General features: G+C 46.6%; 1 protein-coding gene across 1 annotated transcript; it reads left to right on the top strand.

The window, feature by feature from the left end:
• Nucleotides 1–10,803: 10,803 nt before the first annotated feature.
• LOC146185925 (uncharacterized) lies at nt 10,804–20,621 on the top strand. Its single transcript, XM_084607949.1, has 4 exons — nt 10,804–10,932; nt 16,873–17,119; nt 17,679–18,066; nt 19,024–20,621. Exons 1-4 carry the CDS (start codon nt 10,804–10,806, stop codon nt 19,148–19,150), a joined length of 891 nt encoding a protein of 296 aa, XP_084464075.1. The 3' UTR covers nt 19,151–20,621.
• The last annotated feature ends 1,151 nt before the right edge of the window (nt 20,622–21,772 follow it).

The raw sequence follows: 21,772 nt of genomic DNA, 5'->3' as shown, positions 1-21,772 counted from the left end.
ACTCTCCGCAGTTCGTGCCTGCTAAAAATGCGAGTCCAGGCGGCCGAGCCGGGGACTATTTCTGGATTCCTTCCGAATTTTATAATTGCCACCACCGGACAGCGCATGCATGGCGCTGTCCGAGCGTAATCATTACGTTTCAAAGGCGACACACTTTGGCGACGGTCCGCGACTGTGCGACCGTCGAGAGAGCAGGGGAAAAAAAAAATTGTGTCTCGAGCAGGGCACAAGAAGCCGCGCGCTCGATCGTCTGGCCGTTTCATTTCCGTTCTGCCACTTCCATTTGGATTCTTCGCTTTTGTTTCTTTTCCTCAGCGCGCATTCCCGTTTGTAGCTGAACCGCTGAGAACGAGAAGCGAGGCTATAGTTGCTGTAGTAAAGGAAATCTCGCTTCGGATATACAGCACCGCAGATCGCCAGTGTCCGCTGTGCACGGGGGCGATGCTATAACAAGCTCTACCCTGTACTGCACGCGCTCGCTTGGGAGACAAATAAGAAAAAAGTAGCGAAAATAACGCTTTCAATTGAAAGCAACATTACTTGGACTCTCCGACTACCAAAAAGGCAAAGCTCTTTATTTTCTCTATGCTTCGCTTCTGTTGGGCCTCTTCGCTGAGAGCCGAGGCACGCGGTTGATTTCAGACACCCAAGAGAAGAGGTGCCCGTTGCACTTCCTCGAACGATTGGCGAGCGCTCCGTGATACCGCGCAGCGTTTTGCACGCCAAGGAGCTACTACAGCTGCCGCTGTTCAACAGCGGAACAGGCTTGCATGAGGAGCCGGTTGGCGCCGGCCGGTCCAGCGTGATGCTGAGCTAGTCTCCGCCGTATGTGTAGTCGTGGCCACCTCCTCAACCGGGCACGGCTACCATTGCTTCTGCTGCTGCGAATTCCGCTCTTGTTGTTCGCTGCCGTTTCCTGTACTCCGGGAAGAGGCCCATCTCGGCGCCTTGGAGGAGGCGGCGTCCTGGCGCCTTCCTGCCTTATCCCAGGGAACGAGATACATACTTTTAGCTGTCGAAACGCTGACTCGTCGGCCGAGTGGAGAAAGATGCGGACGCTATAAGAGAACGCGAGGAAGCGACGCCATCGACGGCGGCGGAATTGGCATTTTTTTTTTTCCCTGGCGTAATGCGTTCGCCGTCACGCTGAGAGGCGTGCTTGTATATTTGGGCAGGAAACGGACGAGTGGGGTGATTGCTTTGCGAGAGAATGCGGAATGGTGAAACATTGTGTTCTTAGTTTGAAGAGGTATGGCTCTTAGGGGTGCTAATTATAGGTTCAGTATATAAGCGAAATCGCTGCTTTCGAAGCAGTTGTATTTGACCGCCATTACGGCCTTCAATCCTATCTGTATCAAAGGCGTTTTTCTTTTGTTCATTGTCACAGTAGCAGCAGAAGTGTGTACGCAGCACTTTAGAACTTAATGACGTCACTAGATTCTAGATTACAGTAAAAACGGAATATAATTCGGAACAAACTATAAGTCGACGCCCCTCTTCTTCTTGCGAGTTCCATAAAGGAAGCAAAAAAAAAAAAAAAAAAAGAGGGAAGCACTCAAGCTTCACCTTATGAGTAGGCGTGAAGCGCCTTTAACTCCGCCTTTTCATTCCGCATATGCTTTTATATGCTTGTACTTGTACATGAGCAGGACAGATAGTGCGAAGAGAGGATAACCGATGGTCGCTTGGGGTAACGCACTTAGGGCAACAAACTGGATTCCAAGGGAAGGAAAGCGTAGCAGGGGGCGGCAGAAAGTTAGGTGGGCGGATGAGGTTAAGTTCGAAGGGGTCAAGCGGATGCAGCTAGCACAGAACCCGGATTAATTTGGAGGGATATGAGAGAGGCCTTCGCCTTGCAGTCTATCCGCTGCCACGGATCGACGACTGTCTCGACTGAGTTTGCCGAGCCAAGTACTTCCCCTCGATTGACCTCAGGAGTAGTTATTGGCAAATCGTAGTTTATGAGAGGGACTGTGGAAAAAACTGCCTTCGTGACACCAGATGTGCTCTACGAATTCCGCGTCCTCTCATTCGTGCTCTGCTGCGCTCCTGCCACCTTCCAGCTCACAGATTTGAAGTGGCAGACATGCCTTGTTTATCTCGACGACGTGATAAACTTTTCGCCAACGTTCACAGAACGCCTACGCCACCTGAGAACTGTTCTCGAAGCTGTTCGGTCTGCCAACCTTTCTCTCAAGCCTCAAAAGTGCCACTTCGGGTTCACCGAATTGAAGTTTCTTGGACACATCGTGAGTGCTGATGGCATCCAAGCTGACCCTGAAAAACTTGCTGCCGTTGCTGCCTTTCCCGTCCCCACCCATAAAAAAGCAGTCCGAAGGCTTTTAGAGCTGTGCTCCTATTATCGCCGCTTCATTAAAAACTTTGCACAGTGGACCAGCCGTCTGACACTCCTGACTCGAAACGACGCATCCGTTTCCTGGGGCGCCGAGCAGCAGATGGGTTTCGACGAGTTACGACGCCGGCTCCAGTCACCCCCGATCCTGGCACATTTCGACGACGATGCCGGCACGGAGCTACACACGCGGATGCGAGCAACGTCAGCCTTGGTGCCGTTTTAGCTCAGCACCAAGACGGGGTCGACAAAGTAAATGCCTATGCCAGCCGTGCACTTTCCCGTGCTGATGATGATGCTGATTATGATGACGATGTCGATTATGATGGTGGTGGTGGTGGTGGTGGTGGTGGAGGAGGAGTTGATGATAATGATGATGATGACTATATATATGCATCTGTTTTTCTTTGCTGAACTTGAGTTTTTCGAAAGGAAGGCGCGGTATCTCACTTCTCGGTGGACGTCTACACGTGCCAGTGGTGCATGTGTCGTCGATTCCAATCCATGTCGGAAGCTATACCCTCCAACCTCTCTAGGCGATGGATGGTAAATGGAAAGCTAAATGATGTAATATCACACATGCCGCTGCACAAATAACGGTTGCGTCATGATTCTGACACAAAATCACCTTTATAGTAAGCCGAAGCTCTACCTCCGCCGCGGTGGGGCAGTGGTTAAGGAGCTTGAATTCTTTGCCCAAGGACGTCACAATCCGAACCCAAGAAGTCATCCAAATCAATGTCAGGAAAGCCAGTTGTGCATCAACGACGAGTTGCCACAACTCCCCAAATGTCGGCTCGCGAGTCCGTCCGCCAATCTCGACCTTCGTTTTTGAACCCGTAAATCGAGCTTTGTCAGTAATTCCCAATCCTTTCTGCAGTTAACTCCCTCTAGACAGCAGTGGTCAACTAAAAGGTCCGAAGTGAGATGCCCGCATCTGCTCGATGAATTGCACTCAGACTCCGCTGGATTACTCGCCGCCAATATATCACCTTCAGCACATGATTGATACCCACGTGCAACGGCTGCATCTTAAACGTCGCATTCGGCGGCAGAAAGAGGATGGCATTAATAAAAAGCTGCTCGCAATGTGCCCAACGGCTGTCTAGAACGAGCATGAGCTTCTTGCTTGGCTTCGTCACGTCCTGTTCGAATAGATCTAGCAACTCTACCAACAATTTGAGTATCATTCGAGCCCTTGTGCGGGGTCTGCAGCAGCCTGGAACGAAACTCCAAAAACACCGCGGCTTACGAAACTATCTGATGAGAAATGTCTCGTCGTCACGGTATACAGATAGGTAACACGAAGCTTAATGTGATTTCCACGAGTGCCTTGACGGCAACATCTGAGAGTGTACATGTTCCATTGACCGCGGCTAGCTATCGTTGGAATTTTCTTGAAGAGCCAGGCTTCGACGCATCCATGACGTTCGCTGAGGCTGCTTCGATGCACTATTTAATGGCGATCTTTGAACTTGTACAGCCACCCATTGCTTGGGCCGATATTGGAGAAGACCAAAGGGGAAGCAATGTCATTTGCTTTAAAAAATATCAGTGGTAACCTGATTAGACTGTTTGCTTATTCAACGCATCTTCAACATCAGCATATGGATACTTTGCTTTCCGGATGAGCTTTTTTCATGCGCGATCAGCGTTTACACTTCCACTTTCAATATTTATCATCCCGCAGACTATTGTTGAAATGGTCCGCTGTGACACGGCGTGTTTCTTCATGTCGCATTTCTTCGCTCCTTGAGCAATTCCATTAGGAATAGTTGTCTTCGTTGCCACGATGACCACCTTTCTCTTCGCAGTCTTTGTTGAACACGGCGTATAGTCCGCAATCCCTCTAGGTGAATTTGTAGCTCTCAAAAACTTGCAAGGAAGCCGTCTTGTGGGGTCCGATTCCGCTAGGAAATGTAAGCATGCAGGGACGAGGCTAGTGCAAACCACGTGCACCGCAAACGTAACAATTGCACAAAGGAGGAACGCATCAAGTGCGCGCTGAAGCTCACAAGGCAGAACTATGATCGGAAAATCAACGAGTGCCACCTGACCGGCAAGACCATCAAGGCACGCCGCCGCGCTGTAGGCCCGTCTTCTGTGTTGCCAGTGCTACGTTTTTATTAAAATTTGGGCCGTCGGCGTCTTTCCGCAAGACGGGAGGGAGGCGAAAGAGAAGGTACGGACGAGGTCGTGTGTCACGAAGCTTGGGAACTCTTCAATCGAGCGCATGCAGCAAGTGGGAATTTTTAGACAGCCCGGTCGAATTTAGGGCACCTCCACATTTGCTCTAATCGAGCTGCAGTGTGCGGCGGCGGTTTTCTTTTTTTGTTTGTTTGATACTGTGAATTTCATCAGGGATTGTAACAAGAAGGGCTGTGAGCATATTATACTAAAGCATAAAAGCATACACTATAATACATAATGTAGAGTGTTACATGCAGCTTACAACAATCGAATAACACAGATAATATCACTTATATTAATTACATGATTACGGATGATACAGCGAGGGGGTCAGTATTAGTTGTAATTGACAGTCAAGGCACAATCAAGGTTTAAAATACTAAAAAAGGAGAAAATCGACTATAATGAATTCACAACTTGAATCAGGCACAACAGACAAGTAAAAATACCAAGAGAATAAGGAAGCATAAAAATAAGGAATACAATTGTTACAGCAATGGGTATAATTCAGCTGCAACAAGGGAACAAAACTCAGCTAAGGACGTGCTGTTAGTAATGCACGTGTGTAGATTGTTCCATTCTCGTGTTGCCCTAGGAAAAAATGGGTATTTTAAAATATCAGTATGAAATGAGAATTCGCCTAATGTATGCGTAAGGTTATAACGGGTTAATCTGTTCGAGGACGTCGGCATGTACTTTGTAATAGGCAGTTTTAGTTGAGTGTGTATTATCTGGTATATGATTTTAAGTCTTGCAAGATAGGCTCTGTTTTGCCCATTCTAAGGTTAGTAGTTCTGCACGTTTAAGTAATTCTGTTGGTGAGTCTGTAATGGAGTGCTTACTGTATATAAATCTTAGTGTCTTTCTTTGTACTGCCTCCAGTTTTTTAATGAGCTGTTTAGTAAACGGGAACCAAACGGTATTAGCGTACTCTAGTACCAGTCTGACAAGTGCTTTATATGCAAGTAACTTTGTTTCAGGTGGTGCTAGTTTAAGACTCCTGTTAATAAAGAATAGCTGTTTTAGGATGGTTGACGTGATGTTGCTAACGTGCGACGCGGCACTATTTTCGTGGCACATATTTTGACGATAGCACTTCGTAATAACCCAGCGTTCCTTATAAGTGCAGCCGTTACAAGCAAGCTCGGTTGCTATTAATAATATACTGTCACCTGGCGAATCATATTTATTTTTAGTACTCACTGCTAAACTTTCCGAAAGTCGGTCTGTAGACCCTGCGTAATTCGTCTAAAATCAGTTTCCCGAAATCACTTTAATAGTCCCCCCCCCCCCCCCCCCAAAAAAAAAAAAGGGGGGGGGGGGGGGTGGCGCAGTACACTCAGTTACCTCGTTTCGTTATCTTGTAACTCGCCGAAAATGGTAGACCTGGCGATAGAAGGTGCAGAATTCACGCTTTATAGAGCGCAACTTTCCTAACAGTAAAATGTCAGTACATTAAATCGAATAATTTTAAACATATTAGATATCCATAAATGTCGATAATCCCTCCTTACTCAACTTTGCGCCGAGCGGTAGGCTTGCATCCTCTAGCTGAAAGAGGAACTTGTTGGAGAAGTTTACGAGCAAATGTTTTTGTCACTTCGCTTTCGAAACCTGCGTTCTTGAAAAATTGTTGCGAGAAGACGAGGATTTGAGATCGTGGTCCTATACTGCAGCATCACCTCTAGACGCTGCAGCACCTATTTTTCCGTCGGAGAGCGGCCATGGGGACTGGGAGATGAAAAGTGACGGCGTTGGTGCGAACGAGACTAACGGCGGCGTGGTGTGCTGGGCCCTACGCCTTCAAGAATACTCCTGCACCTTGGTGTACAAGTGTTTTCTTCCCTTGCTTCGTGGAAGGCAGATAGAAGACGACGAAGTGGCACTGGTTCCGTGGTGCTGCTCGCTGCTATTCCAGTTATAACTCTTGTGAAAATGCTGTAAAAATAACTCTTCACGTAACAATATATGTTCATCTTCCATGCCTGGTCCTTAATTAAGGCGCTCCCAGCGCGCTTAACATAGGCACCGAGCATTTGAATTTACCCGATTTCTACACAACTGTCATTTTTTCAACACAACACAATGTAGTTTTCGTCGTGAGTGTTTTTTTAGTCTTTTTTTTTTTTTAGTAACCCAGAACTACTACTGTCGACTACACCTGCATTTAAGGAAAGGGCTGTGTGCATGCTTTCTCAAGCAACAAGGAATAAAATCACTTATGGGCAGAAATTAGGCGCGAAATGGCCTTCCTTTGGCAACTAGCCAGTGAGTAAATATATAGGCATAAAACGAGAGAAAGATGTGATATTGATATTTCCATATACTAAAGCTTGAGTGTTTCTCTTGAAAGGCATTTGTGGAGTCATTTGGCGCTCTTGTCGCCCATATGCCAGGGGACACGCCCAAAGTTTTGAACTAGTTGGCATTGAGATTTTCCCAGTTATCTTCGTCAGCGCCCACCACAACGCGCTATCGCAGTCCTTCAAAGAAGGATCTTGTTAAATTACCCGCCATCACTCCTGATCCGTCTTGTGACACTTGCTGTGGTTCGGAACGTTTTTTTTTTTTTTTTTTTTTTTTTTTTTTTTTTTTTTTTTTAACAATATGCATTTAGCAATAAAAACAGTTGGGTATGCCTCGAAACATACTGAACGAAATGATTCTTTGTTCATTTATGTCCCCAGAACTGGATCGCAAGCATAACAAAGTTCTAGTAAAAAGAAAAGCTGATTTCGATAACGAGAAACGTTAATCGTTCGGCGAGTTTTTACGTGATATTTTGTTGTATAGGGAGGGGCTGCTTTCCAATCATGAATTCTCTGACATTGCAGAAACCTTAACTGAATACAGCCAGGCAAAAAGTACATATGGGTGCTAATTTGACTTGAATTAGCGTTTTAATTGAACGGTGTATCAGTACATGCACACCTAAGTTTGGCGTACAGCGCCCCAGTTTCCGAAGGGCAGGCAAGACTCCACCTGCTAGCGTCGGTTACCCTGTCATTACCATTTATATATCCGTGTAGAGCATTTTAAACTCCAGACATTTGAATGAAAAACTCGAAAACGAAAAACTGGTCTTGTGGGCAGTATATCGATATAAATTCATGGACGACGAATAAACGGAGCATTCCATCATACCATTTTGAAAGCTTTCCACGAAGCTCGACTTAAGTGGGTTTAATAAGACTTAATGAAGGGTGCTCTCCCCTCTTCAGCAGTGTGTCTACGATAAGGCAAACTCATAAGCCGTACCTGATGCATGGTCGCTCTGACCCTTTACCTCTCATGATCAATTTCTGTAAGGAAGACAGTTGAGCATTGTGCTTTACTGGTATGCGGCACATAGTGCGGCGAACCAATGCAGGTATCTTTCTTGCGCTGTCATGAAAGAATTGTCCGCGAAAGCCGGCCGTTCTCGTTCTTCCCTTTCCAGCGCACACACATGCTTGGCCTGACAAAGTGTCAAAATATTCTTGTAGTGGGACTCCGACGACAACGTCCTTGCACAGCAGATGCTTGGACATCGTCTTCGCCTTTTTTGAGCAGCTGATACTCAACCCGCACATTTGCGGTTCCTTTGCATCTTCGAAAATGATGCTATAATGTTGATTATCTGTCGTTCCCTAGTGAAACAAACCCTACGAGTCACAATAACCTCATACAAATTCTCATACTAAACTCATACTAATCTCGTACAAATCTCATTCAACCTATGAAAAATGTATGAGATTGTATGACATTTGTAGGAGTTTAGTATGAGAAATCTGTATGAGGTTATTGTGACTCGTGCGGCTTTTTTCACTAGGGTTATTCTATGACGCATCAAAAACTGCCCTCTTAAAACTACTCTTAGGGGCTTGGGTGGGGCCTACACCGCCAAATTGTTCAGAATAACAATAAATCTTCAAAATTGCGCCGCCAAGAATCGATAACTTGCTCAACTACGTTCTCAGACATATATCGCGAATATGCACGCTCGTGTTCCTCTGTGCTCGCAACTCTGTCTTATTATGGTACGAACAAAAATAACATGCGAAGTGGGCAGATTAAAAATGGGGGCCAGATTTTTCTGCGTATTACTTGGAATACCGTTAATGTGAAGGCACTTACTAACCCCTTCACGCGAAATACTGTCTAGCGTTGTTATCATTGCTGTAGTAGGTGTCGTCAGCGCTCCATGTTATACCCATAATGATGGCAGCGAGTTGGACAGTGGGGTACAAACGTAGACCCTCTGCGCACCATGTGGGAACTCAACGCATATAGGCCAATAAGGTTACTGGACGCTGCAGCGCAGTAGTAACATGGACTAAATGAGAAAGGGGTGCTTGCGTCCTTTCTCGTCTCGTCCATGTTACTACGGCGGTTCTGCAGTACCAACTGGCCAGCCACTGTTTCACGAAATGTAGTGGTTCAGGCGTGTTAGAGGGCCACCCAGTGAACGCGTTGTGACACGTATAAATTTCTAACATATGTTTGGGATGCACACCGTTCTTACAGTAATCATAAACGTCGATTGCAACCGAGGAGCGTGGCAGCTGCGCATATACGCCATGAGTAATGATAACAGGTCTCTACGCACTGTAGCATCGGCTGAAATAAGCACAAATGAAACCTCGAAAGCTCTTCGATTACATATTGCTACCGAGTCATGCAAACTGGGAAACTTTATTTATTTATTTGGACAATACTGCTAGCCTTGCAAAAGGCTGTAAGCAGGAGTGGGACATGCACACTTCAAAATACAAACGAGATGCATCAAGGAGGAAGAAGATGAGGACGAAAGGCAGGAAGGTTAACCCGTAAAAACAACCGGTTTGCTACCCTGCACTGGGGGAAGGGGATGAGTGGATATAAAAGTTGTGAGAGAGGGATGGTTGAAGCTAGTACAGTCACATCACAGACATCAAGAACACAATTTCATGCTATAGACAAACCTGAGCCCCACTACATGAAAAGAAGCGTTCAGCAAACATTAAATGCATAATTAAACCAAAAACTGAAACATGCTTTCGGAAAGAAAAAAGAAAGCAGCGCGGCTTGCACATTGAGTCATTGAATCGTTTTGTAGCAAGGAGCTCCGAATATTACCGTTTAGGGTGTGAAAAAATAGTAGAACGTAGGGAACGTAGAACGCACGGAGGCAGGCGAGATCATTTTAACGTACACCCCATTTCCGCTTTTTTCGCACTGATAAAGATTTTTAAAAATGTTGGGATTCTGTCAGGGCTCTCCAGTTTAGGGTATGACGCTGGCGGCCGACGTCATAAGCCTTTGTTCCAAACAAAGAGGAATTTGCCGTTAAAGCATGCCGACGCAGCCTCTGGAATCTTCCAGCAAATCCTTCCGGCGATTGACGCAAAAATCTGCTTCCAGCGCCGGCGCCTTGCGCGCACATGTGGTACCGCATCCCAATCAGCATTCACCCCCCCCCCCCCCCCCCCCGCCACACACTCTCTCTCTCTCTCTCTCTCTCTCTCTCTCTCTCTTAGCCTTTATTCGATTATTTCCGAGAACTACGAATGGTGGATTATGAGGCCACACTATCGCAGCATTTTCCACTTTCTCGAGGCAAACACTACACGGTGGGTTCGGAATGCGACATTTTTTTTTTTTTTTTCTTTTATCTGTACTATCACCAGCTCCTCCTGTCCGCTTCTCCCGCATCTGCGCCTGTCACATTTCAGAGCACTTACCGCAAAGGACCTACGAGACCCTGGATGTGCTCCGTTAAGCGCCTTTGTCTCAGGCGCCGTGAGCGATCTCTCAAGTATCAGCGACCCCATCTCTGGCCGGGAGTACTTAAGGTCATTGCTGAATCCCTTGCGGCAACGACGCTTCCTCGTCTCCACCGCGCGCAAACACGTGCGAAGCCGCGTTCCCGACCACGCGTGCGTCGTTCCGTTGCATATCTAGTTTCGGGGAAAGTCCTGCGCATACCCGCAACATATAACCATGCCAAGGAGGTCTGCAAATAGCCGTCTTCCTCCGACGTAGCAGAGCCAACGATAACCAACACACCCGGAGGAGAAAGGCGCTGAAGAGAAAGGAAGTAGATACTGGAGGAGTGGTTGGTATAGGCCGGAAAAAACGGTAGCAACGCAGCTGGCGCCGGGCGGAAACTCCGGCGGCTGCTCTCGGAGTGCCCGCACGCGAAAGGAACTCGCAGCCTCCTCCGCGGGTTCTGCGCTTCCGCGCCCGGTATTATTCTCGGCGCGCGCTCCAGTTAAAGTCGCGCGCGCTCTCCCCTTGATATGCGCGATGAGGCTTGGCTCATTCTTGTCTTTAAGCCTTCGCTCAGTGGCGGTGACCGGGCGGCTATCCCACTGACCGTGCTCAACGGCAGCGGCCGCCAAACGACGCACAGCAACCGGCCCGGGCCGGTCAGGTGGTCGGCGCGTGGCGAAGGGGCTATTTCGAGGAAAATCTGTCAAGGCTTCAGCCCAGACCGGTATCCACGCGGGCCCCGGCCACCACATGCGCGTAACATAAATATAGCCGGCGCTTTTCAGAGGCGCCACTCACAAAGCGGCTCGATTCGATGACTCCCTGCTTCCGTTCGCCGCCGACTTGCCCTCCCTCTCTTTCACTGCGTGAGCACCGAAAAGAAAGAGGGGAGGAAGAAGTGCGAAAGTAAGGTGCGAGACACTTGGAAACTGGAAACGAACAACAGAAAAGCAAACAGCTGTGCTTGGGAAAGGGCGAGGTGATTGCAGAATTCTCTCAGGGCGTTCAGGAGGCAGGTACGCGACAAAAAGAAGTGAAAACAGTCTTGAACCGCGAGAAAAATACCTTTAATAGGAGATAAATCGAGGAGACAGGTGCAAGAATGAAACATAGCGAAGAAAAGATGTCGTGTTTTCGAATATGGTCGGTGTATTGTTTTTTCTCTCCAGATATCACAAGGCGCTGGCGAGGAGGCAAAAAAATATTTCGGGCGAGGTTCTAGTTTCGGGGCCGTGAGCGTTCGGCGTCACTGCTCCCGTGCCTCTCGCTTGTTGACAGTTCCTCGCCACTGGAGTGGGCAGCCGATTGTTCCCCCAAAGCCCGGCTTTGGACGACCACGAGCGCGCTTCCCCTCTGAGCAGCAGCGACAACTGACTTTCCCGCTCTCCCTCTCCGGCCGATCACGCCCTCTCTCCCTCTCAGAATGAGGTCAACCTCGCACCACCCCCGCTTATAAGCACTGCGATCCTTGTTCCCTCGTGCAAACCTTCTCTGGGATCTGTTCGGAAACGCCGTAGTCGACGACGGAACAACTGCACCAGCAAGGAACAACCGACAACTCACAGCCCACGACATGGAGAACGTCGTGAGTCACGCACCTCCAACCTTGGATTGCACTTTTCAACAGCGCAACAGCGGACACGCGGAGCATAGCTGGATATAGCTGGACGAGCGCATTTGCCTGATGCGGCCGAAGCGCGGCTAATTGCGACGACCCAACGCCGCTGATTGGCTTGAGGCGGGAAGTGCGGTCTGTAGGAGTGACGGGCCAGGGGTCAGAGCGCTGCTGTGTGATATAGCTGACGACGTGTATGGAAGCTCGAAAACAGTTCGTCACCTGCTTTGGAATACCTTAGTTCGACTTTAGTAACCCTACTGCCGGCGTTGTTGCATTGTATTCGAGCTGAGAGCAGCGATATTATGACGTGGTGGACAATCACAATAGGCTTGATCCGCTCAGCGAACATGTAGAGAATAGAAGCGAGTCGGTACTCGCCGTGGCTGGGTAAAGAGATGCGCTAGTTTTCAGTGCGAACATTTCCCCTCAAGTTATGCGTCCGCAAAGACAACGCTAACGCTTGTATAGTTTTCTTTTTCGTGCCAGCAAACAGCTATATAACCAACAGTCATTACTTTCATAAGAGATAATGGCGCCTAACGATGTCAAAATGATTATTTTCGCAAAAAAATAAATAAATAAGAAAAATATCTTAGTCATGATATGCGGATCAGAAGCAAACACTCATAGCAACGACTAGACCCGAAGGAGAAAAATGATTGGTTTGCTGTTCACCGTAGGTCAGGAGTGTAGGCGGCAAAACAGCGATAGTTTTTTAGAAGAGAGAGATTAAACGGCCCGCAGGACGGTGTAGGTTCCGCTTGGTTCCAGGGTTCTTTTACCTGATTAAATTTGCGTATGCTTCATTGGGAAATCTTATGGTTTCGCCCACTTCCTCAATATTATTTTCATAAAGGCAGAAGTAGTTTATTTTACATAGTTGCGGAATTGAAACGTAACTAGCGCCATCTGGCGCCCTGTTCATTAATTCAAGACAGCTGTGGCTCTGTGCTGCCATGCGTCTCCTCATCGGTAACCGGCGCGGGCACTTAGCTATAACTGGCTGGGCAGCGTGTTCGCGTACTGGTTTGCACTCCGATTTCCCGGTGCGGCGAGCGATGGCTCGGCCATAAGTAGAATAGGTCAAAGGCTTCCTTCTTAGGAAACTTAATCAGGTAGCACATGCATCTCGCTACCTTCGCCGACTTTATTGGGGTATTCCGGTTCCTTGAAGGAAGAACCAGACGTGCGCGGCTATCCTCTTCGAAGTCTACGAGTTCAGCTAACGTATACTGCGTATCTGGTTAGGTTCATATAAGTAAGTAATATCATCCTGTACCTAGGTACGCTCTTGCAGTTGATATTTCATCTGAATAACTACCCTGTGATTTAAATAAAAGCTACATCCCAGCAAGCGTGCGATCAGGCCTCTAGACCGTGAATGCCTGAATGCCCTGAATGGGCTAGTCTTGCAATGAGCTGTAGCTTAAGACTTCCAGCCGGCAGCCAACATTTCTATCAAAATGTTCACCGCGCCATACACAAAATCTGGGGCATCTTATTTGTTAACCGATGTAACCTTGGGGTGAGAAAAAATAATAATGCTTATTGCAGATGCCAATGTCCGCAGTTTCGTTCACAGAGCGCGTGGTAGCTTTTACTAGTCCGCCATGCTAGTAACTTTGACCTCAGAAGAAACGATCAGGATACTCAATAGTACTGTTACCACAATGTATATTCTTCCCTTAAAATGCTGTAATTGCAGCTTATTTAGGATAAGGGCCCATTAGGAAGCCTGTCGGATGGAATAAAAGTCGTAAGGTTCAATCTAAGCATGCGACCTGGGCTCTTGAATACCAGTCTCTAAATCATGTGATTCCAATACACCGAGCAGTTATCGACGTATGATCTCAACGAGCGCCTAGTTGAAGCTCATCCAAAGTTTCGGAGGGATATTATGACAGCTCGTCTGAAATGATGAATGGCCAAAAAAAAAAAAACGCATAGGCTTTTTCTTCATTGTGTGTTCGAAATTCATGACGGAGGTTTTGTCTAATTACTTTGTAGTACATAGGAAACGCATTCTTTGGTTCGCAGATGTTTGTGAACGTGTTTTGTGCAGTTTCACTTCGATTAAGCACAGATAAAAGCCTTATTATCTTGTTTAATTTTGTGCAAAAAGTATATATCTATTCAGCATCATGTGGCGATACAATTCATAAAATCTCAATCTCAATTTTCACTGGCGACATCTGATGAAAGAAGCACCTTCTCTGTGTACTATCCTCAAGCATGAAGGCACCCAAAGAATAAAGTGTATGCACCCGTCCATTGCCTTCTATCGTGCAAAAAAGAAGGTGCGAGCACACGCGGACAGAGTAGCCGAGCAGTTCGTAACCATGAAGAAATATAAAAGAAATAACGCTGAAACCAAGCCCGAAATATGAAAAAATACGTAATCAATTATTTAACTTGTTCTTGTTCCTTAACACGAGAAAATGATTAAATGATAATTTCGCGTAGGAAATAATGAGACAGAAATTCGAAGTAGAAGGCTATTTGTTCATACATTATTTCCCTACAGTTCATAAACACTCACTCATGGTCGTGAGAAACCTTCTTGCAAATTGATTCAAAGTTGCTAGCTACTAGCAAAGGCTCGTCTTGGTTCACACTCAGTGATTCGATGATCCCTCGGAAGGAGCTGCTTCAGTCTCTGCCGCGGGCAGCAGGCCTGTGAACCGCCTCTAGAGATTTGCGAGATTAAAATCATTCCCAGCCTTTTACGACATGGCGCTCATTCTCGTTTCTACGCCCTCTGCAAATCTCACAAACGCTTCAAGGTGCAGTAAATGGCCGACAATAACAGTTGGTGCTTTACCTCTTTTCAATTTCTTAAAACGGCACACGAAACGCGCACAGCATTCACTGCTCAGCACTTAGTCCTTTTTACAGCCACATGCAACAGCCATGCACGTGATATTTTCTCGGCTGGACCAGGCAGTCGAATGTGGGTGGTTGCTTTGCTCTGTTATGCTGGGAAGGAGGCCCAAGGTAAGTTTTGCATAACGCCTAGCAGGCGAAAGGTAATCTCTTCGAGAATGGTCACCGTTCCTAACAACGCCTTCACGCAAAGTTTGCTGCTAACAGAAAGCTGAAAGCTGTTGAGGAAAAAGATGTTTCACAGAAAGACGTAAATAAGAAAGGTGCGCTTTAAAATCTGGTGAATGAGGCGGCTTTTCATAAATCTAATGCACTTTGAGCACCGTTCACAGCTTCTTAATTATGGCACCATGAGAACAGCATAAACTGCCTCCAAGCACTTGCATCAGCGCAGTGCAACCCTAAATAATGAATTTTCAGCTAAAAATTAAAGAAAAATCTCCTGACAGATATACTGCCCATCGCTGATAATCTCAGCCGTCTTTCTTTTGCATCCGCTAACTTCTTAATCTTAAAAATAATGCTGCAAGGTGCCTAAACCCACTTTCGCTTCCAAAAAGCACACAGCCATTTTCTGTGCACCGCAGAATCGGCATGCTGATAAGATAATACATAGAAAGTTTACACGTATCATTTGAATCGTAACGGGGGCTGGGGCCACATTGTCTGCCAAATTCGCGCGCCAGATAGTCGGCGTCCGTATCCACTTAACATTGTGAACAACGGAGGAAATCCTCGTCCAACATTTTCCCTATACCTTGAAAAATCACTGCCTCCACTGAAGTGGCCTGCTCAGCTTTAATGTATATGCGTAGAATATTTTTTTAGAGCTCTAAATTACATGTGACCTTACTTATTTCGTACTTTTTAACTTTCACTACTCCTCTCGTTCATTTATTCTGAACAATTATCTTCTTCAGTTGTAAGATATAATATTTTGATCTGGGGTGGTTTGGGCTGCATCCCAGAGAACGCGACACCTTGCACCGGATACTGTCACTCAGAGGGAGTAGAACAGCTCTTCGCTATAGCACCACTTCTGGCACTACAGGGTGTCATTTTCTGTGCCTAGACTCGAACGACGTGTCCTCAGCCAACGGCTCCTGTCAGATATCGCTGCCTTGTCTGCTCAGAGGCTACCACGTGTTGCGAAAGAGTATATCGGCCGCTTTCAGTATTTACTCTTCTCTTCTAATACTTTATTTCTTCATTGCTTTTGCTCACCCAATTTCTTTATTGATTTTCTTTTGCCGTCATAACTTAACTTCGCAGTATGGTGTAAGGCATGCCGGCATCTTACTTCAGCTGCGTTATGACTCCATAACAATGTCGGTTCTGAACCTTTAGAAGAAATAACTAGCGCAGACAATGAATGAAAAAGGAACAAGGGCCAGCTCTAAGTGGCACCTGTCGCGAGCACGCTGAACATCGCGAGTCCTGATAATCGATTTATGTCCTTTTGTACCAAATATTCATTGGAGGCACTTAGATCTTACTTAAATGCGAATGCGAAAGTGTTTCCTGCTATTTTTAATGATTTTACACTCATTTCCTTTTTTTTTTCTTTTTTTTTTTCTCTTATGCTCCTTTCTCTTCTTTTTTGCTCTTTTTTTCTTTTTGGCACTTTCTACTTTTTGTCTTTTGGTTACTTGCTTTTTTTTTTTTACTGTTCTTATTCTTTTTCTCCTTTATTACTTTTTCCTCTTTTACTCTTGACTGACTGTTTTCGATGTTGTAACGCAATGACCAGGCCTGACATTAGAGCTTTGCAACATTTTTGCACGTCTTTTGCCCAATTTCGACATCCGCGGCTGTTTTGACGTCTGCCCACTATACCGACGTCCTTAGCTATTTTAGGTTGAATCTACTTTTTTGCCTCTAATAAATTAATGATTCCACATCAGCGAAATTTTGCACACATGCATATTTTTTCACTCCCTACCTCACACAACCATTCTTTTACTCATCAACAAATTCATTTCTCGGCAATGACTGTGTGCCACCCTCCAGGGCCGCACAAATTCTGTCCACACTCATGAGCTTATTATAAAGATTTTCGCCTTAATACGGGTGCTCTGTTTGCTTCTGTGCGCAGAGGAATCTCTTCAGCATAATGCTGGTGTGCGTCGGCCTCTCGGCGGTGCTCGCCCAGCACGGATATGGAGGCACCGGAGCCGGTGGCTACGGCGGTGCCGGAGCCGGTGGTTATGGTGGCGCCGGAGTCGGTGGCTATGGAGGCGCAGCGGCCGGAGGAGCCTACGGTGGTGGCGCCGGAGCCGGCGGCTATGACGGAGCCGCGGCCTACGGAGGAGGAGCAGCCTACGGAGGAGGAGGAGCCGGAGGTACTGCAGTCTACACGGGCACGAGTTAGTATGCACGGTCACACACACAGTAGCACAAAGCGTTTGAGAAACATACGCACCTCGCCAAGATCGGACGGGTCATACTTTGGGTGTCTCGATGCCTTCGCCTCCTCTAGCCACACTCGTGCCAAAGCGACACTCATTCCATGTGCCACTCATTTCCCCACACAGAAGTCCCGCGATGATTCTGGCTCTCCACAATAAATAAAAATAAAGCAGAAGGCTACCGATATCACCTCCACGGATAGGTAATGAATATCACGCCGCTCCCTGAACACATAGCACCGCCATAAGTATTGATTCAGATGCCCTCTAGACAGTATTGCGCTTTTAATCCAATTAAGCGGTGCTTGACGACTAGCTCTAATATTTTTTGATAAACTTCAGCCCCCTTTGCTGCTATTAGACTAAATCGACAGCTGTACAGATGATTAGTTAGCAGTTTTATCCATACAGGGGTTGAAAAAATCGAGAAAAATTGTTCATATTCAAAGCTTACTGCAACGAGTTTATTATGTTTTCTTCCCACGTTCGCTAGGCGTCTCTCCCGCGGGAGGCTACGGTGGAGCCGACTATGGTGGCGCTGCCACGGGTGGCGCGGCCGCTTACGGAGGTGCTGCTCAGGGAGCCGCTGGAGGAGCGTACGGCGCCGGAAGTCCTTACAGCGGCGCCTTCGACTTCACAAACAACGTCAACCACGCCGGATATGGCGGAGGCGTTGGCGGAGTGCAGGCTGCCACCGGAGGATACGGCGGCGCCCAGGCCACCGCTGCTCAAGGCTACGCTGCTGGCGGACTCGCTCAGGGCACTAGCTACGGCGGAGGTGCAGCCGCTCTCGGCGGAGGGTACGGCGCTGGGGGAGCCGGCGGTCTTAGCGCGGCCGGACTAAGCGCTGCTTACGGAGGAGCCGGGGGCTACGGTGGCGGGTAAGCGTGCACGGTTGTTTCTTATCAGTGGAAGAAAGTTGGAAATAATAGTATTGACAATAATTTATTTATTTATTTATTTATTTATTTATTTATTTATTTATTTATTTATTTATTTATTTATTTATTTATTTATTTATTTATTTATTTATTTATTTAGTCATACTGTTGGCCAGGGCAGGAGTCAGGACCATACAGGAGTGGGTTGACGTAGCTTCACCACAGTAAGTCAACAATGCAAATGAAAAGTAAAAACAAAAATCGGCAAAAACGTTTCATATCTTAAATGACAGGTCAGTTTTGTGCACCAATTATACGCGCTTATAACAAATAACTGGCCTGCCAAGCAAGAAGCTTCAGCAAGCAACAACTTAAGAAACCTAGAAGCTTTATTACTTTTTGCCATTATACCGCTGTGAAAACGTGACAATGATGGTCATGTCGATCAAAAACTGCGTATAATTAAGTGGTCACAAGTACAAATGCGGTCTTTTGTAATACATTTCACAGTGAGCGAGCATGTCGAAAGTGAATGCCCGTTCACTGCTAATCAACTGTCTTCTGAAGAGCCGAGATATGGGTCTGGAGCCTCTGGATTCGGCTGAAAGTGCCCACGGACTCGCCTGAAGTGAAGCAGGGAAGGGTGTGCGACGTATGCCTCGCGGCGTATAACCGTTCTATTCGTGATAAACCTCTCAAGGGAACCCGCCAGTAACTCATCAGGGCAGGAATCTGGCCCCTGTAATGAGCCTTGTGTTGGCGCGATGCCTCGTGTACACGATCATTCTACTCATGTTGGGCTAACTCGAGCTTGTATGCCGGGCATCGTTTCTGGACAAAACGGCACCTTGTACCTTGTATACGCATCGTCGTAGAGACAAAGCGAAGCAAGGAATGCTTCAAGCTTGTTTTATGGCCTCTCATCCGCCATTGCTTCTTCTCGTGTCCACTGTGCAGTGCCGGAGGCTACGGCGCGGCGTCCGGTCTCGGAGGAGCTGCCCAGGTCTATGGTGGTGGTGCCGGCGGTGCTGGTGGCTACGGTGGTGGATTCCACCAGCAGGGAGGAGCTGGTGGAGGATACTAAGCAACACCTGGACAACGACGCAGCCCACACTGGCCACTAAAGAGAGAGCAAGCGAAGAGGGGACGGGCGCGGCTAGATCGCTTAGTGTTCACAGAGGCAGGACATACTTGCTAAGATAGGACTTGCTAAATAGTCAGGTGGTTTTCAAGCAAGGAAGGAATATTCATATTTCCAAGCAATTGTGATTTTGAATAACTGTCTTAGTTATCGCTGTCGGTTTATCATTAAAGTGGTGAAAATGCTGATCGCTCGAGTGTTAGCCGAATGTCAGAGCTAGCATTGCAAAGCAACACACAGAGAAAGTTTAGACACCGAAAAATTCAGTTAGGCTCCTCGTATTGCCTGCAGTGAAGAAACCGTGTCGCATTTCCAGCTGACAGTTTCGTCCGGAAAGTACTCAGTGTGATACGCCACGCTTAGAACATCAACTTTCAACATAAAGATAAGTGCCCAGATCGCGAAGTTTTATTTCATAACAAACAAAAAACAGAGAAGGACGTATTTTATTGACCGCAAAAAGCGAGACCCGGCTCATAATGATTGTTCATGATGGAAAGTCCGAGTTAGCTTTGCAGCAACGAACGGAAGGTGCTGGTACATAAAAGAAATGGGCAGTAAAAGATCATCACGGTATCTTCTTCAATCCTCCTGCGGTCCTTGTCTGTCTGAAGATTATTTAGCCTCTGCGACTGTTTTTATTCTTTACATCTTTCACAAAAGTCAGTGTGTTCTGCCAATTCATTAATCTATATGCCAGGGCAATTTTCTGACAGCACTTATGTTGAATATGGCAGCTGTGTCATTGTTGACACTGCCCTCGTGACCATACCGTCCCTGACACGCTCTCTCGACCATGCATGTACAAACATTGTATATAGACATACCAGTCTAAACGTTCTCCTTGAATGCACTGTGATCAAATCTAGCGAATAGCATTTTTTCCCTGTTTGTTTGTGCTAAGTTATGAGCCGTCGACATGCTAGGTCGTAGACAGAGCTACTTTGCTCCCCTCTGCTCGTACACGTTGCGGTTACTATTGTTGTATACAGCGCACACCATGTATTGCGCGAGCGTGATAAAAGGCCTGCTCCGATTGAGCAACTGAACAAGCGTAGTCCCCCTTGGCGCGACCGGCTATCGCTGTTCAACGCTATTGCGTTAACATTGCAATGTGCGGTATTGTGGCACACAATTGCATAAGTTGTCAGCAGATGTATGTATTGTTAAGTACATGCATCTGTAGCTCTCTTTGCTAAGAGGAGGACTGAGCATGAATAAAAAGAGTTCCATGCCTATTGGGGAATAGGTATATTGTTTTATGCATGAACCAAACTTCGTTTAGGCCACTTGTGTTCATTGACGTCCGTGAGAAAATGTATGTGTTTGCGTTATGATTCGAAAATAGCCTGTGAATTGTTACTGAAGTGTTAGTCTTCGTAAATTTTTATTTAATAAAGATCTCGATAAACTTCATCTGCTCACTGTCTTGTATTTTATTGTTTAAGTGTGTTCATTCAACGCATAATTTAGTGTAATCTCTTGATTCTAAATTATTTTAGTTGACTTTCGAAGTATAATATTTTCGGTGGCATTTTATGAACTTAATGTGAATATAAACGGCATGTTGCACGAAACAAGTGGCATTGCTACACTGCAGTCGTGTTATCGAAAGTCAGCTACACGGTTCTTATTTGTTTGTGTATAGCTTAACATGGTGCGTAAGACATAACATTAGTGCCTTAAAGCGTATCTGCTGTTGAACACTGTCACTTTCAGGAAAAATTATTTTTACGTTTCACACAAAAACTGTAGTTACGTTAATCTATAGCCACATCGCTCTGCTATCAGCTATCGCTTACAAAAGGCAGATGGCAGCACTTCTTAAACGTAATCTTCATCATCAGCCGGTCTATACCCACTGCAAGGCGGAGGCTTCTCCCATTTTACTCTAATTAAATCGATACTGTGCTAGCTGCATCCGCTTGACCCCTGCGAAGTTCTTAACCTCATACATCCACCTATTCTTCTGCCGCCCCCGCTACGATTTCCTTCCTTTGGAATCCAATTGGTCACTCTTAAAGACCATCACTTACCCTCTCTTTGCAATACACATCTCCTGCCCATGACCGCTTCTTCTTGATTTCTAGTATAATGTCGGTAACTCGAGTTGTTTTGCTGACCCACTCTGCATGCTTCTTATCTCTTAACGTTACTCCTACCGTTTTCTGTCAGTAACTCGAGTTATTTCTCTGACCCACTCTGCACGCTTCCTATCTCTTCACGTTACTCCTACTATTTTCCGTTCCGTATATTTATCTGCGTTGTCCTAAATAAAACGCGAGTATACTAACGTGGAGAGTATCTGTCAAGTATTAAGCGTCGCCACGTATGATATACTTGTGAGTCGCTTGCTAACAATATTTTTAAAGCGAAAGCCTTTAATGGCTCATACTCGTGGCCGTGACCCTGTCCCGTGGCCACGAGAAGTGTCACACTTTGCGAGATTCCGCAGAATTCCGCGAGATTGTGACGTCGTCACCTGGTGGCTTTATCGGTCATGACGCCCGGGATCGTGGAACGCACATCGTAATTCTCCTTGTCTACCGTGACGATGATAGTTAA

This window comes from Amblyomma maculatum, chromosome 6 (genome assembly GCF_055883805.1).
Source record: "Amblyomma maculatum isolate TAMU_Amacu chromosome 6, ASM5588380v1, whole genome shotgun sequence".
NCBI classification, from domain to species: Eukaryota; Metazoa; Arthropoda; class Arachnida; order Ixodida; family Ixodidae; genus Amblyomma; species Amblyomma maculatum.
This window is presented reverse-complemented; position numbering and strand designations above follow the sequence as displayed.